General features: G+C 57.9%; 1 protein-coding gene and 1 long non-coding RNA gene across 24 annotated transcripts in view; one reads left to right on the top strand and one right to left on the bottom strand.

The window, feature by feature from the left end:
• Positions 1 to 3,671: 3,671 nt before the first annotated feature.
• Positions 3,672 to 16,523, bottom strand: part of ADAM33 (ADAM metallopeptidase domain 33) — a 14,261-nt gene continuing 1,409 nt past the window's right edge. The window contains exons 2-22 of one of the 22 annotated variants that reach the window (XM_033185795.1): positions 15,215 to 15,294; positions 12,791 to 12,867; positions 10,766 to 10,844; positions 10,515 to 10,591; positions 10,246 to 10,435; positions 9,961 to 10,026; positions 9,806 to 9,877; positions 9,489 to 9,655; positions 9,318 to 9,402; positions 9,098 to 9,240; positions 8,424 to 8,601; positions 8,240 to 8,329; positions 7,838 to 8,033; positions 7,581 to 7,689; positions 7,287 to 7,485; positions 7,125 to 7,202; positions 6,941 to 7,049; positions 6,711 to 6,858; positions 5,244 to 5,335; positions 5,003 to 5,075; positions 3,672 to 4,693 (exon numbers count right to left, since the gene is read on the bottom strand). In XM_033185795.1, coding sequence (XP_033041686.1) covers positions 5,011 to 5,075; positions 5,244 to 5,335; positions 6,711 to 6,858; positions 6,941 to 7,049; positions 7,125 to 7,202; positions 7,287 to 7,485; positions 7,581 to 7,689; positions 7,838 to 8,033; positions 8,240 to 8,329; positions 8,424 to 8,601; positions 9,098 to 9,240; positions 9,318 to 9,402; positions 9,489 to 9,655; positions 9,806 to 9,877; positions 9,961 to 10,026; positions 10,246 to 10,435; positions 10,515 to 10,591; positions 10,766 to 10,844; positions 12,791 to 12,867; positions 15,215 to 15,294 — 2,300 coding nt within the window. In that variant the 3' untranslated portion in view covers positions 3,672 to 4,693; positions 5,003 to 5,010. Of the gene's footprint in view, positions 4,697 to 5,002; positions 5,076 to 5,243; positions 5,336 to 6,710; positions 6,859 to 6,940; positions 7,050 to 7,124; positions 7,203 to 7,286; positions 7,486 to 7,580; positions 7,690 to 7,837; positions 8,034 to 8,239; positions 8,330 to 8,423; positions 8,605 to 9,097; positions 9,241 to 9,317; positions 9,656 to 9,805; positions 9,878 to 9,960; positions 10,027 to 10,245; positions 10,436 to 10,514; positions 10,630 to 10,765; positions 10,845 to 12,790; positions 12,868 to 15,035; positions 15,142 to 15,214; positions 15,295 to 16,523 lie in introns of those variants that run through there. The other 21 variants (XM_033185797.1, XM_033185793.1, XM_033185794.1 and 18 more) reach the window with 21 other exon arrangements.
• Positions 16,129 to 16,523, top strand: part of LOC117068526 — a 10,516-nt gene continuing 10,121 nt past the window's right edge. For both annotated transcript variants that reach the window (XR_004431161.1, XR_004431160.1), the window contains exon 1: positions 16,129 to 16,265. This is a non-coding gene — a long non-coding RNA (uncharacterized LOC117068526). The remainder of the gene's footprint in view (positions 16,266 to 16,523) is intronic.

The raw sequence follows: 16,523 nt of genomic DNA, 5'->3' as shown, positions 1-16,523 counted from the left end.
CGCCTCCCGGGTTCACTCCATTCTCCTGCCTCAGCCTCCCGAGTAGCTGGGACTACAGGTGCCCGCCACTGCGCCCGGCTAGTTTATCGTATTTTTAGTAGAGACGGGGTTTCACTGTGTTAGCCAGGATGGTCTCGATCTCCTGACCTCGTGATCCACCCACCTTGGCCTCCCAAAGTGCTGGGATTACAGGCTTGAGCCACCGCGCCCGGCCGAGATTTTTAAAGTGACCAAAAAAGCCCCCCCATGGTTTGTCTTGACTTTTCTTTTTTTTTTGAAATGTCTTGCTCTGTCACTCAGGCTGGAGTGCAGTGGCACAATCTTGGCTCACTGCAACCTCCACCTCCTGGGTTCAAGCAATTCTTCTGCCTCAGCCTCCCTAGTAGCTGGGATTCCAGGTGCCTGCCACCTGTAGATATGAGGTTTCACCATGTTGGCCAGGCTGGTCTCGAATTTCTAACCTCGAGTGATCCACCCACCTCAGCCGCCCAAAGTGCTGGAATTACAGACATGAGCAACTGTGCTCGGCCTCATTAGCATCTTAAATCTCCACACAGGGGTGTGTTTCTTACTATTATAATGAGCAAAGGATCCGTTTGAGGACAAGTAAAATAAAAACGCGCTTGCTGTCTGGAGGCGGGGAGTCCCTGCTGAAGATAGCTTTGCTTGAATGAGCTCAATTGCAGTGCCAATGCTGAGGCTTGATTGTACGGTCACCACAGTTGCTGCTGCGCACCTAGAACGTGGTTACTTTCTTGACTACCTATCCTGCCTCAGTACATCTGTCTGTGGTTTGTGGTGGTTCACTTCCTAATTTTTTAATGAATTGGGGGACTGTGATGTGCTTTCTACTGTGCTAACCGCGGCCACTGAAGCAAAACGTAAACCAAGATGCCTCTGCAATAGTTGTGCTTCACTCTACAACATCTGTTACCGGAAAGGGGTCCAGATTCAGGACCCAGGAGAGAGTTCTTGGATCTCCTGCCAGAAAGAGTTCAAAATCAGTCCGTAAAGTGAAAGCAAGTTTATTAGGAAAGTAAAAGAATAGAAGAATGGCTCCATAGACAGAGCAGCCCTGAGGGCTGCTGGTTGCCCATTTTTATGATTATTTCTTGATTATATGCTAAACAGGGGTGGGCTGTTCATGTCTCCCCTTTTTAGACCATGTAGGATAACTTCCTGGTACTGCCATGGCCTCTGTAACCTGTCATGGCGCTGGTGGGAGTTGTAGCAGTGGCGACGACCAGAAGTCACGCACGGTCCTCGCCATCTTGGTTTGGGTGGGTTTTAGCCAACTTCTTTACTGCAACCTGGTTTTTTTTGTTTCTTTGTTTTGTTTTTTGAGACAGAGTCTCGTTCCAGGCTGGAATGCAGTGACACGATCTCAGCTCACTGCAACCTCCACCTCCTGGGTTCAAGCGATTCTCCTGCCTCAGCCTCCCAAGTAGCTGGGATTACAAGCGCACATCACCATGCCTGGCTAGTTTTTGTACTTTTAGTAGAGATGAGGTTTCACCTTGTTAGCCAGGCTTGTCTCAAACACCTGACCTCAGGTGATCCACCCACCTCAGCCTCCCTAAATGTTGGGATTACAGGCATGAGCCACTGTGCCCGGCCTATTGCAAACTGTTTTATCAGCAAGGTCTTTAATGACTTGTATCTTGTGCTGACCTCCTATCTCATCCTGTGATGCAGAGTGCTGTAACTGTCTGGAAATGCAGCCCAGTAGGTCTCAGCCTTATTTTACTCAGCCTCTATTCAAGATGGAGTTGCTCTAGTTCACAGGCCTCTGACACATCCTCTTGTGTTCTGGCGTGTGGCAGGAAAGAGGGATGAGGGAAGGAAACTCAAGACCAAGCTCTGAGCACACAGGGCAGGTGCACTCTCCCACCTGTCTGTGGGTGCCACAAGTCAAGGGAGGGGGCGGGACAGAAGAAGGCGTGACAGATGGCCGCACAGAGTGTCAGAGGAAGCCCAGTCCCTCCCGGGGCAGCCCAAGCAGCTGATAGTTGGGTGACCAGGAGAGGGCGTCACAGCTGAGCTGGGCTCGCTCACTGCCCCCAGCTCGATGTCCACTCTGCCCCTCAGCACCCCCTGCTCAGCCTCAGGGTCCATGCCTGCCCTCCTGCTTCCCAGTCACTTCTGCGTCCCTCCTGCTTTTCTGCTGTTGGCCCCATGCCAGCTCCCTTCCGCTGAGCTTCTGTTTTCCAGTTCTCCAGCACAGCCAGGTGATCTCGGGCTCCAGACAGGCCTCTGCCCCAGACTGGGACCTCCCCTCCCACAGCCCTCTTTCCTTCCCACTTGGCCTCCCCAGGGTTCGCCTCTGAATGGGGAAGGGGTGGAGGGGGTGCTTAGGGGATAGCCAAAGGGCAGAGTTGGCCTCCCCTAGGGTCCCTTGTAGCTGGAGTGCCATGGGGTCTAGACATCCCCTCCTGAAGGGTAAGAGCGGGGGAGGTATATTAATGTGTTTTTTTAGATTCTGTCTTTTTTCTCTCTCTCTCTCTCTTTTGAGACGGAGTCTTGCTTTAGTCACCCAGGCTGGAATGCAGTGGCGCGATCTCAGCTCACTGCAACCTCCACCTCCCATGTTCAAGCGATTCTGCCTCAGCCTCCCGAGTAGCTGGGATTATAGGCACATGCCACCACAACAGGCTAAGTTTTGTATTTTTAGTAGAGATGGGTTTTCACCACATTGGCCAGGCTGGTCTCGAACCCCTGACCTCAAATGATCCACCCGCCTTGGCCTCCCAAAGTGCTGGGATTACAGCGTGAGCCACCATGCCTGGCCTTAGATTCTCTATTTTATGATGGTTTAACATCTTGGGGTGGGGACTTGTTGGCTGGACAGAAACTGCTTGATTCTTGGGGATCAGAAACAACTCCTGCCTTTCATATGCAAACCGATCAATCTTGAGTCCATACACCAACCACCTCCTTCAAGGAACTCTCATGTACCAGGCCAGTATTTCCCCTGTCTTAAACCAGCTCAGGGCCAGGTACCAACCCAGACAACTAGGCCCAACCCCACGCCCCAAAGCCTACCAGAATGATTCAAAATGCCAATCCTACCCTCTTCCCCCAGCCCCTTGCCTCCCCAGTGGAAACAGCACTGAGGGCTGTGGCCTGTGCCTTCCACTCGCTCCTGATTCTGTCCCTGGACCAAACCTAGTGCATCCCCACTGTGGCCCTGCAGGGTGGGAAACTGAGTCATAACTTCTTTCAACAGCATTGGCCTCTGTGTCATCATTCAGTCACCTTCATAAATTAAAATTTCACAACTACAACTGAGGCAGGAGGGGGCTTTAGAGAGCACTCTCACCTGGCCCCTTGGACTGGTGGAGTGGAGCCCGAGCTGAGGTTGCCTCCCCGCACTCAGTTTTGGGATGGTTTTGTTAATGTGGCAAAAGCTGGCTGATATAGGCCACTCAGCAGCTCTTGCATGAAGCAGTGGGAGAATGTGAACACCCAAGGGAGGCAGGAGTGACAGAGCAAAGAGGGTGTTCAAACTAGGCAACACCGTCCTGTGCCCAGACACATGCCTGAGACCCTGGCTGCCATCTAGGCTTGGCCTGCCAGCCACCACCCTGCTAGCCACCACCCTGTGGGGTCCTCAGGGCACCCCGTAGGGTTGAATTTACATATAGAAAAGACTAACCAAGGTCCAAGTGCAATATGTCTTTCTAAAATTTATTTTAGAGACAGGGTCTTGCTCTGTCACCCAGGCTGGAGTGCAGTGGTGTCATCATAGCTCACTGCAGTGTTGAACTCAGGCTCAAGTGATCCTCCTGCTTCAGCCTCCTGAGCAGCAAGGCCTACAGGTACACACCACCATGCCCAGTTAATGTTAATTTTTTTTTGTAGATACAGGGTCTTGCTATGTTGCCCCGGCTGGTGTGGACCTCCTGGTCTCTAGTGATCCTCCTACCTCGGCCTCCCAAAGTTCTGGGATTCTCTCATAGGCATGAGCCACCACACTTAGCCAACGTGTCTTTCTTCTGACTTCTACTTTGGTATCTTTTCTTAAATGGTTCCCTCTGTCCCCTCCCATACACAGAATGGGGAAAGGCTGTCAGACTCTGAGCTCCAGAACCTCAGGTGCAGCACTGGGATTGTGGGTGGAGGCTGAGGAACCACCTAGGGGACAAGACAAGGTGGGAAGAAACAGGAAGGAAGGTCCCCAAAATTATGTTTGTTTGCAGGGGCCAGGCTCCAGGGCAGTGGGAACTCAGTGAAACCATAGGGCCCCAGGACCTCTAGCTTCTGGCCAGCAGTCATGCCCTCCACAGAGCTGGGTCTGTGGAAATTGCATGTAGGAGATGCACCAGGCTCCCAGGACAGAGCCCCTTTCAGGTGGCCAGCACTACCCAGCCTCCATTGGTGAGGGAGGTCAGGGGCTGTGTGACCTTTGCTTCTGAGACTGATGGATTATTGAGCTGGAGAGTATGCCCAGCAGTGCCCCCTTGCCCTCAGGAGCTTCTAATGTGGCTCTGGGTTCCTGGAGTGGGTGGGTCGAAGCTCCACTCGGGGAAGAAACTTCCAAGCTGCCTGAAGGTGCTGGAAGTCCAGTGATTCACTAGCTCTGCCCCTGGAGTTCATGTTCCTGGAGTGGCTGTCAGTGGCCACCTGTCTTTAAATCTGTTCATTTCCGGAGCTACCTCTCACCAGAGGCAGGATCTTGGCATCTGGACTTGATCTGCTGAGAAGGAGGAGGATATATTGTGCCCTAAGGACTGGGGCCCCAGGCTGCAAGCTGTGTGACAGGGAGCCCATCCTCACTCAGTGAGGACCAATGATCCAGGAAAAGCCACAGCTTCTCCCTCCCCAGCTCAGGGGCTTCCACCATCCTGGTCTCCATGATAACAGCTTCTCCAAGAGGTCATAAACTCATGTCCATAATAACCTGAGCCCAGAAACCTGATTAGGGGGCAGCGAGTTGAGGGGTGGGAGAGGTGGGAGGGTGGGTGATGAGAGGGGGAGGCTTTGAATCCGGGTCCCTGCCTACCTTGGGGGTCAGGCGGGACTGCGGGCCACAGGCTTCTCAGGGTGGCTGCTGGGCTCATGAGAGTTCTCGGGGCCTGGGAGCAAAGGTGGAGGGTGAATGCTGTGAATATGGTCAGCAGGAGACCCTGGGGCTGGGGGAGGGCACAGGGGACTCAAGGTGACTGGGTGCTGCCCATCTGGAAGGAGGCAGGAGGCATGAGCCCTTCCCTTCCCTCTCCACCTCCCCCTGGTGCCTCACTCACCCAGGGCCCAGGGCTGTCCAGTGGCTGTGGGGCCCAACTCCATGGGGTGAACGCCGCCCAGGGGGTGGTCCCTGTGTGGGCCATCCTTGGGCCTGAGCAATGTGATGAAGAGTCCAGGAGGTTGGCACAGTGACCCTGAGTGGGTTATTGCCTCCCCACAGCATGGTGTCCAGCCCAGGGAGGTCTGCGTTTACTGAGCTTCTTGGGGGCACCCGTCTGCTCCAAGTCACCCGCTCAGCTCCCTTCCTGCTCCCTCTTCAGGGAAGCCTTGGGATCCAGGCTCCACTTGAGCCTCATGCCCTCGGCTGGCACCTCCTCTCTCTAGTCCTAACATTTCCTCCAGGCTCTGGCACCACCCAGCAGCCTGGCACTCTCTGGATGTTGGCATCATTCAGCTTCCAAAGAACCCTGGACGTCTGCCCCTTCGGCAGCCATGTCTGCTCTCCTTGCCCCTGGGTACCCTGCTGCCCTTGATGATTCCAAGCCATCTTTGACTGTCCCCATCCCACCTCCCAGGGCCTTGGCATTTCCTGTGATGTTCCTTCAAAACACTCTCCCCTGCCCTAAGACTCCCCCCGCCTGGGAATGAGAAGCAGCCGCCGCCCTCTGCAGCGCCCCCTCCATGCTGACACACCAGGCTCTGGCCACCTTGCTGCTCTGCCCACAGACCCTCAATCACGACTCACTGTGTCAGGGTCCTCTTAGCTGCTACCTGGGGCCCAGGTGGTGCCCTGCCCCTGTTATGCCCTCTGCCCCCATCTCTAGCCCAAATCCTGCCATCTCCCTTGGCTTGCCTGGAGCACTCCCAAGACCAGGCTATGTCAGACATGGCCACAGAGTGCCTGCCCTGCCTAGGGCCCTGGTGCAGGGTGAGTCCTAGGACAGCCATGCTTAGTATTATATGATTCCCCCCTCCACCACCACCCAGGTCACAGAGAACTGGGTTAGGGCAGGGCCCTGGCACAGGGGCAGCCAGCGCCTTGGCTGACCAGTGGTATGGAGTGAAAAGATGTGCTGGGCCCTGCATTTGGCAACTTCAAGGGGGTGATAGAGGCGATTTGGGCAGAGGAAGTGGCAAAGGGCTGAAAACTCATGAGACAGAGGCTAGACAGGCCTTCAGGGGCAGCATGGTACAGGGACTGCAATCTGAGCCGGGGAAAACAGGGCGAAGTCAAGGGTGAGGCATTCAGCTGGTGGGAGAAGCAGGAGCGTGAACAAGAGGAGCTGTACTGGGAGGTAGAGGGCCACGCCTTGCAGTGCTGGTGGTAGGGCAGGGATCCACCCCCTTGCTTGACTGGGAGGCCACTGGAACCTCCTGTTCAAAGCTACTTCTTTCCACAGCCTCTGGGGCTGCTCTCTGCACCTGGCGGCAAGGCTGAGGGCCTGCTCCAACTCCTGCAGCCCCAGCAGAACTCTGAGGAGGTGAACCGCAGGAGTAGGCTCAGGAAGCAGGCACTTGGAGCCTACCCACTGCACGCAGGGTCCCTCCTGCAGCCCCAGCTGCATCGCTGCAGATGGGCTCCTGGGAGTCGGTAGCAACACCAGGCCAGGCCAGCCCCTGGGAGCAGAGGCAGCAGGACGCAGAGGAGCATGGCCAGCAGGAAGGTGTCACGGTCTGCGGGGATCGGGGAAGGGGGGCTGAGTCCTGAGCAGGTGCACCACCCCAGCTCCTGCCCACATGCTCCCCACTGGTGTACTTTCAGGCTGCACAGGGCCGCTGTCTGTGCTGCCACCAAAGCCTGGGTTGTCACAGAAGGGTGGAGCCCAGCCTGGAGCACAGTGGCAGTTATGGTTGCTATTGCAAACCTGAAGAGAAGAGAAGGGAAGGAGGGTCACGTGGGATTAGAACCCCAAGGTCACCCCGACTCCTCAGGCTCTCACCCCATGGCTGTGGCAGGCAGTCAGGCAGCGATGCAGCTCCTGGAAGGCGGTGTTCTCGCAGCGCCTACTCTGGCACACCTACGGGCAGTGCACCAGGCAGTGAGTGGGACACTGGCCTGCAGAATTCAAGCAGCAAGGAAGGGTCGGGTGGGCAGAACTCACCATTCTAGGTCCACACTGGGTGCCTGGTTCTACCATGCCCAGGCCAAGCAGGTCCAGCTGGGCACCAGGGAGTGCCAGTGCTCCCCGACAGGTCACTTCATGGCCATCTAGGTGAACGGTGGAATCCACTGGCACCATGTGCTGTATGAGCAGGCTGGGCTTTCCGCCCTGGCACTGTAGCTTCCCACACAGGGCATCCCTGGGGAGGAAGCAGAGGAGTCCACAGCTGCAGTACCCCTCTTCCCCAAACCCATTCCATAGCTTCTGCTCCCTGCACTCAGCTCCACTCCCTACCTCCCTGCACAGGGCAGGAAGTGGCCCTTGCTGTCCTGGCCGCAGTTCCCATGGGCATCTCCCGCAGAGTTCACCACCTGGAAACAGGCCTCGGGGGCTGGATGGGAGCCTGAGGAAGAATGGGCTAGGCTGGGGGCAGCTCGGAGAGGGGCGGCGCTCAGCAGGCCTCAGTTTCCCCTGCCCATCTTCCCCACAGTAGAAAACTGGCCCCACCAGAGGATGGGGAGCAGGGTGCAAGGGTGCTCGTGTCCTCTCACCAGGCCCCCAGAGCTGCTGGCACTGCTGCTCCAGCGTGGGACATGCGCCATCCCAGCAGTAGCCACTGCCCCTGGCGCAGGGTGAGCCGTCCAGTAGGTAAACGTCTGGGGGACAGTGGGAGGAGATGCCCGTGCAGAACTCAGGGAGGTCACAGTCGCCCATGGCCTGGCGGCACAGCGCTCCAGCCGGCTTCAGCTGCGCAGGTGAAGGGTAGTGGGGAGAGCAGAGAGAGGCCGTGGGCAGTGAGAAGTCCACGTCGAGAGCGTGGCTCAGAGCTGGGGGAGCCAGGCCGACCCACGCCAGCACCCAACGGGGGAACCTGAGGGCACCAATTAACTAAGGCCAACAAACCGGCTCCCAAGCGGCCCGAAACCCTCACCCTGACCCTTTCATGCCCTCACCAGGCAGTGCATGCAGCAGTCACCGTGGGCGCACTGGGCCCCCGGGCGCAGCGAGCAGTTGTGAGCAAAGCAGCAGAGGTCGCGGCACTCCTGGGACCAGAAAGGCAAGAAGTGACCAGGTGAGGGCGCAGCGCTCCAGACCTGGGCCAAGAGGGTGAGTGGGGGCCGGGCGAGCCGACTTAACCTGGCCAGAGCCGCAGTCACACTCCTCGCCCGCCTCCACGAAGCCGTTCCCGCAGCGCGCGGGCAGCATGGGGAGTCCGGGGTCCGGGGCGTTAGAGAGGCACGCGCCGCCCCCCTTGCGGAAGAAGGCGCGCAGCTGGCGGCGGCTGCAGGCGCTGAACACGCGCGGAAACGGGTGCCTACTGGCACGGGGAGGGCATTGAAAGTGGAGAGACAGTCCCCCAACCCCCGCGCTTCTCCGATCCCCACCCCTGGGCTTGGCTACACCCGCCAGATGCGCAGACACGCCTGAGCGATGGGAGGCTCGAATCCTCTAGAGGCAGAGCCCAGAGAGGGGAAGTGACCCGCGCAAAGTCACACAGCGAGCAGGACGGAGGACGATGTGGCCCCAAGAGTGGGCAGCCCGGGACCCAAGGTGGAATCGCGACCCGACGGTGCGCCTCCGGGTGTAGGAGTAACCTCGCCAGGTTACTCAGAAAATTATCTTCATACCGTTGAAAATCCACTTTGCCTGAGCTTCTTCCCTTTAAGCCTCATAAACCACCCTGAAGCGGACACTATGATCATTATCCCCATTCTACAGAAGAGGAAACTGAGGGACGACCAAAGAAACGCAGCGGAGGAAGTCCTCAGGACTAGCCGCCCCGCCGCAGCCCCGACCCCCCACGAGCGTACCCGGTGGCCGCAGCCATGACGCAGCCTCCGGACTCGGCCGCAGCCTCCACGCAGCAGCCGTCGAGGTCGTGGCTGAGGCCGAGGCTGTGGCCGATCTCATGGGCCATGGTGGCTGCGGCGCCAATGGGGAGCTCCGAGTGGTCCTGGGGGACCGTGGGAGGGCGGTCACTGCGGCCATAGAGCCTACCGTGTCTCCCCTCGCCCTGCCCGCGGGGCTCACCGTGCTCACGCCTCCCGAGCTCTCGGCGCGGCACATGCCCTCGACGGGCGCCAGGCCCACTGTGGCGCCCTGGAAGGCGCGGCCCCTGGGGGCGGAGCGCGGAGTGACCGGGCAGGGCCGGGAGGTGAGGCCGCCCCGCCCAGGACCCGAGTCCGGGTCAGAGGCACCCACGTGAGCAGCTGCGCGGAGTCGTGGGGCCGCTGCGCCCACAGTCTCCGGCGCCACTGCAGGAAGGCCCAGAGCGTGGCGTTGGCGTCCTGCGTGACGCGGCTGCGGTCCCGCTCGGTCCACACTTCCAGACCGGTCAGCACCACCTGAATGTCCAGAGTCCTGAGAAGCTGAGGGCGAAGCGGAGCTGAAGCCAGGACAGGGCGCCCTACCGCGCCGCTGCTCCTTCATGGGGGCGCCCTTTCTCTTCCCCGCACCCCATTAGCACCTGCCTGTCCTGCCGCCGCCACCCGCATCACCACTCTCTCCCCGCCCCCAACCTGGTCCACGTAGTTGGCGACTTCCAGGAGACGCTGTTTGGTGTGGTTCAAGTTTCGCTGCTGGGTCAAGAACTGGGAAGGCAGAAATCCTGGTGGCTTGAGGTGCCGAGCTGGCCCCATCACAGACCCCGCCAACCCCTGGGGTCTCTCCTCACCAGGGTGTGGTCTGCCACAATGTACAGTTCCAAGTACCTCCGGGTCCTGCGCGCTTCTCGCCTGTCCTGCGGAGGGGCATATGGGGTCCCTGAGTGGAAGCTGCTGGGCTTGAATCCTGACCACCAACCCCAGCTCCCAGAAAGAAATTTAACATGTTTGCTGGAACTTGTTTCTTCAGACTCCAATAAAAATACTGGGACTTAAGGCCTGTGAATTCCTGTCTCTTTTGATTTGGAGAGCTATAGATACAGCATTCCCACTCCCATCCCCTGGATGCCCCTGACCCTGCTCTGGGGAGCCCCAGGAAGGCTGGCCATGCCCGCTTTGTCCCCAGGATCTCTGTGGCCACAGGCTCCTTTCCAGGTGAGCAGCTGCTCCATCCGGAAGATCTTGTGGGTTGAGAAGTCCTTGGAGCCCCGGGGTGGCCAGGGTCGCAGATAATAGCTGGCATTGCTGCTGAGGGTGATCAGGCCACTAGGGTGCAGAGAGGTAGGAGTGGGTGTGAGGGAGCTCTTTCCCCATCCCAGGCCCAGCCTTCTCTCCCAGAGCTCACCTCATTCCAGAGCAGGTGCAGAGGACTACCCAGGAGTTGGGGAAGCCCCTTACTCGCCCATGGTAGTAGCAATGATCCTAGGGAGGAAGGGGCCAGCCCCACATCTCAGCCAGGGCTAGAGCAAGAGGGGCAAGAGGGAGAGTGTGGTAGGGGCTGGCTCCAACCTCCCCTTAAGAATGCAAGGAGGAGTAGGGGTAGGAATGGTGGGGTACCTCTGGGGGTGCATCCCAGAGCCCATGGAAGCATCTCACCTTGTGGTTGGGGGCCAGCACCACTGGCTGCCCATCTGGGCCGTAGTGGGTTTCTATGTATCCTGGGGCCAGCAGCCTGCTGAGAGGGGGTGTTACAGGGAGCATTGAATTTGGCTTCTTCCTGCTGCCTCCAGGATGTCTCCCAGCCTTCCTCCCTAAATGCTAATGGAGCAGCTTTATGAGTGAGGCACTCAGTGTGTCTTAGGGAAGGGACAGGAGCAATGGTGACTTGTTCAGATCAGAAATTCTTGGGGTAGAGGAAGAAGACTTGGTGATGGTTTTGTTGTGGGAGGTGTGAGTATGGGAAGCGCCAGGGAGGATGCCAGGGAGGAGAAATGGGAATAGGGGAAGAGTTTGTGGTTCCCAGGGGACCTGCAGCAGGCAGCAGGATCCACAGGTAGGGAGGGGAGGAGTCAGGAGACACTGCCGAGGAATGGGACTTGGAGTTAGGGAAATGCGGCAACCTCCCCAGGTTCCCCTGCCTGCTGCCCTCCTTTGTTGGGCATCTGGTCAACCCTCTTGCCCCCACCTACCCTAGATCCTTGAAATATTTTCCTCAGACTTCTAGACCCCACATACCTCCCATCTGTCCTTCAGTGATTGAAGCTCACCCACTGCCTCCAGAGAAAACAGAACCCCCACCTGCCCACGCTGCTTCCGCCCTCCCCGCTTTCTCCACACCCTACTCTGGTAATGATTTCATTTTCAGGCTTCATCTCAACAGGATCTTTCCCACGTGGACGGATCAATCATAAGTTAATATCTCTTCTTTAAAGAAAATCCTTTACCCCAACCTCACCTTGGCCTCATTACCTCCAGACCACCCCTAATGATGGCTGCTTCCCACCTCCCGGGCATTCCACCACCTGCCCCAGCTCTGCCCCCCACTCTTGCTCCACACACACCCGCCACCCTAGGAGGTAGGTGATGTGACCACTCCATTGAAATGGTAGGGACATTGGAAAATATGGTTGGGCATAGTGGAACTAGAGTTTGTTCCCAGTCCATCCAACTCCACAAGGGAGAATAAAGTACATGTCAAGTGCTCAGAACAGTGCCTGCAGTCAAACAAGCACTCAGTAGGTAATATATATTGATAATATAGTCTGGGTGGTTTTAAGAGCCTGTGCTCCAACTGGGACAGCCACCCCACCCAGCCCAAGGCACCTTCCTGAGTACAGGTCTGCCTGTCCCTTCCCCAGCTCAAAATCTTTGGCTCTGGATGGTCCAGGACACTGAGCACCAAAATGGCCTTTTCTGTGATCTGACCCTCCTGGGACTCCCCAAATTCTTTCCCCCTGCTCCCCTCCCTGTAGATGGAGACCTTCCAGGCAAGTCAAACTGCTGCCCCCAAGTGTAGCCACTGCATCTTCTTTTTTCTTTTCTATTCTTTTCTCTTTTTTCTTTTTTTGAGACAGAGGCTCACTCTGCCTAAGCCGGAGTGTGCAGTGGTGTGATCTTGGCTCACCACAACCTCTCTCTCCTGGGTTCAAGCAATTCTCCTGTCTCAGTCCCCTAAGTAGCTGGGATTACAGGCGCCGCCACCACGCCCGGTTAATTTTTTATATTTTTAGTAGAGATGGGGTTTCACCATTTTGGCCAGGCTGGTCTCAAACTCCTGGCCTCAGGTGAGCCACCTGCCTTGGCGTCCCAAAGCCACCGCATCTTTGTCCCTGCCCTTCACTTAGCCTGGAGTGCCAGCCTGTCTTTGGGATCCCTCTAGATTTCTTTAGACTCAGCATATCTTGCAACTGTCCACTAGATGGTGCTCACTCATCTCCAGCAAGGAGCTGACAAAGCCGCTCCTGGGGTTGGGAGGGTGGATGTGCCCCACAGCCGGGCTGACAGCCTCAGCGGTCCTCTTCAGCTTCCAGGGGGCCAGCCACAGGCCTGCGTGACCCTCCCTGTCATCTGCACCCTCTCTGGGGTCCTCTGCCCATCCAGCCATCCGCACAGATCCGTGTCAATCCCTGCCCCACAACACTGACCCCCCTCCTCCCAGCCCTACCCCAGCCTGGCACTCACTGGTTCTTCTCCAGCTCAAGCAGGAGCTCCTGGCCTTCAGCCTCCAGGGCCACCAACCCCATGTCTGGCTTCAAGACCTGGGCAAGAAAGAGTGTGGGGCTGAGATGGTGGCCTCCAGCCTCCTACCTGTCAGAGAGCAGGTGGCCTGTGCAGCTGGCTGGGGAGGAAGTTCTTGAGGAGAACGTGGGCTGGGGGGTCAGCAGGACCCCCCACATACTATGGAGGGTGTGGAGGAGGTGAGAACATACAAAGATGTTCCCAAGCTCAGAATGTTTGCTGTCCTGACAACAGCCACTTGGAAGGGCATTGGCGCAGCCTGCCAGGCATGCCGGCATCCTCCCTAGAGACCTGAGGTCCCAGAAAGGTGCCCCTCGCCTGGCCCGCCCTCTTCTTTCATGCCCAGAAGGGGCATCAAAAGCAGGGGAAGACAGAGGAGTGCTGAGGACATTGTGGGGGCATCAGGTAGCCATGGCCAGGGCCTCCTCACAGCCTCTGCTACCTGAGGCTTGTTTCCAAATAAGCTGCTGCTCATTCCCTATAGAATTCAAACTTTACTCCCCCACTTCCAATTTTGGCAAACTGCTCCTTCTTCCAAAGTTTTCCTGGGCCTCCAGCAGTCCCTGTCCCTCCTGCTCCGACACCTGCTTCACTGGACCCACGAAGTTAAACATGGACGCCGTTCCAGCCAAGAGAACACACTGGCTCTCAGCTAGGTGTCAGGAGGCTGGCTTGGCCGGCCAGCCCACTCTCCTTCCCCCACCCTCTTGGCATCTCCCACCCTGTGGGAACACCCCACTTTTCCCTTGTGCACTCAGCCTGGCTGGGGGCCCAGAGTTGGAGCCGGCCCAGGAGCTTCCTGGGAGGCTGCTGTGCCTTCGGAATGTTTAACGCCCGACTCCTTTTCTCCAAAAATGCACTGGGCTGGGGCCCCGTCCAAGGGTCTCAGAGTCTTTGGAGCGAGTTCTTCCTTTGCAAGTGGGGAGCAGATGGCCCTTGCCTCCCTGGCCACAGGCCCCACAAGGCCTCCGACATGAGCTCATGTGGCTGGAATGTCACTTGCTTTATTGGGGAAAGGTTTGCACTGGCAGAAATGCGGTGGCCCAGATGGAAGGCCATACTCGAGGTCCCTGTTCCTCTGCAGCCCCTGCTGTCTTTACTCTTGCCCTCCTGGTACCCTGCCCCTCGATATATACCCCGCTTCTTGAAATGTGAGTGTTTCCTGCCTGTTGGAGGGGATACCCAACCTCTACTCTGTCTTCTGTACCATCTTGGCAGGCTTCCTGGGGGCAAAGGCCCACAGTTATGGGGAGCAGGGTCCCTTTGGAGCTCCTCTCTTGGTCACAGCCCAGGCCAGACAGACAGGGAGGCCCAGAGGCAGAGAGACCCCAGTGTGTGCCCAGCCTTCCCCTCCCAGGGATGGGGAGGGCAATCTCAAAGCTCAGGCCAGTGCTGTGCTTGACCAGTGCAATGGGGGCCTTGTGGACCTAGGGGATCCCAGTGAGGGCCCTGGGTTGGGAGCTGCTAGGTCTCTGGGGGCCTCCCAGCCTTCATGGTAATGCTCCCCTGCCTTCCCTCTTGCTGGGTTTGGACAGTAGGGCTGAAAATTCCAAACAAAGAGGGCTCTCTAGGTGGCGCAGGGGTGTGGCCAATGGTTTAAAATCGTTCAGACCTTAGTGGGTCTCAGGCTCCCAGCCTAAAGAGCTGTGTGACCACGGACAATTCCCTGGGATTGTCTGGGATTCCGTTTGCCCATCTGTAAAATGGGCATATCAAGGGTACTGGCCTCTTAGTTTGCAGCACAGATATTACGGTACAAACAGATGGGGCATGGTTATTCTGGAAGCTTGTGAAGGGCGGGATTGGGAGGAGGCTGGGGCAGAGCATCCTGCAGAAGCACATGGCGTGGTCTCACATCTGGGGGGCACCAGGAGAGTGACCACTGCCCCCCCCACCAGAAGTGGATTCCACAGGAGCCAGTGAGGCTGAAGGTTCAGGCCCTCAGGGGTGGGGCCCTGAGAGGGACAGCAGTGTGTCCACAGGGTCACATGTTCTGGTCAACTTTCAAAAGGTTTTCTTTTTGATGCTTTTTTTTGTTTTTTAGGCTCCTGAAAAGCTTCAGGCCCCACAAACCCTGGACCCACTTCTGCCTGGTGGGGGTGGGGGTGGCCCAGATCATCCAGGGCGGGAGGGAAAGGGGGAGGTGGGGCGGAGAAAGCTGAAATGACTTCCATGTGTACGGACTCACGAGATCTAGATGTCCAATCCCCAGTGCCCTCTTCTGCCCACTCGGCAGGGAGGGGCCTACAGGAGCAGTGACTTGGTGGTTCTGGGGACCCCAGCAAAACTGGAGGCTGTAATGTGGGGGAGACAAAAGGGATGGGAGTTTCAGGGCCCCCGTGCAGGACGAGAGGACATGGCACTGACCGGCTCCTCCAGGCAGACGGCGCGCCAGGGTCGTCCATCCAGGACCCAGTGGGGGGTGACTGGCTGCCCAGGGATATGTCCTGGAGTGAAGACAGAGCACAGGGTGAGGGGGACCTGAGGAACACAGGGGCATGGGACAAAGCAGAGGGAGGGGGTTAGAGGACATCCCCAGGGAGGCACTGGAGGCCTTTCCGGGCAGACTCCATCTTCAACATGCGTGGGCTCAGCCTAGAGAAGGAGGGACACCCATGGGCATCCTTGGATCTGAGGAGCTACCAAGGAGGAGGAAAAGAGAAGGCTGGGAAAGGACAGCTCAGCTGGGGGCACGGGAGTCCCCTGACCTTTGGTAGAGGGACAGGCTTGGGGTCGGTGATCACAAGGAAGAAACCAAGGCTGCCAGTGCAAAGGGGAAGGGAAGAGGGAGGCAGCCTCGGGTATTTTTAGATGGGCAGCAGATGCTTTCAGGGTGAGAGATCTATGAAGAGAGCACGCCTGTGCAGCCCCATCATCTGGGAAAAACAACAGCCAGATGTGGCCTTGCGAGGCCCACCTTGCCCGGAGCTCCCTCGGGGACTCCGTCCTCAGGCAGAGTTTTGGTACCCTGGCCCAGAAGGCCCCTCCTCATCTCTTCAAGGTGAGGGGAGGCTTCCGGACAGAGCCTTGGTGCTCCCTGGCAGGATGTGCCTAAGGGGGTCTAGGAGGAATCCCAGAGCCAAACATTACTCAGAGGGCGCCTGGAATGCTCCCCTGGAATGCTCCCAGTCCCCCACCAGCCCCAACCACTCCCACAGGCCCACCCTGCAGGAGCCAGGCCCCAGGCACTCAGAGCCTGCAGCGGCCCTCCTTCCCTAGGTACCCAGTCCCAGCTCCCAGAACGGACAACCCCCGCCCCCACGCAGCCCTGGCCTCAGTCCTGCTGGGCTGATGGCTGCCTGTGGAAGTGACTCAGCTCCTGCTAGGCCACCCTAACTTCTTTTTTCTCCTCCACCTTCTCTCCCAGACTCCAAGCATCAAAGACCCTTCCTCCAAGAAGCACTCCTTGATTGAATGAGTGAGTTGCCATCAGGCAAATGGGGACCAAGAGGAGTCTGCCACCTTGGAAAGGAGGCTAGAGGGGCCAGTGCAGGGAGGGCTCTGAGTGGATCTGGGGGAGGGGAAGGAGAAGGAGAGGAGGTCTCTCAGCCCAGAGAGCACTTAACTGAGAGTAGAGAACCAAGCTTTGCTGCTCCTAGGCCTCTAAGGGTTTAGGGAGGAGGTAGGGAGGGCTCAGGCACAGGTGTGTGGGTGCAGTGTGGGTATGGGTGCTCTC

This window comes from Trachypithecus francoisi, unplaced genomic scaffold (genome assembly GCF_009764315.1).
Source record: "Trachypithecus francoisi isolate TF-2019V2 unplaced genomic scaffold, Tfra_2.0 Lachesis_group21, whole genome shotgun sequence".
In the NCBI taxonomy this organism is placed as follows: Eukaryota; Metazoa; Chordata; class Mammalia; order Primates; family Cercopithecidae; genus Trachypithecus; species Trachypithecus francoisi.
The sequence above is the reverse complement of the archived record's forward strand: the minus strand, read 5'-3'. Positions and strand labels throughout refer to the sequence as shown.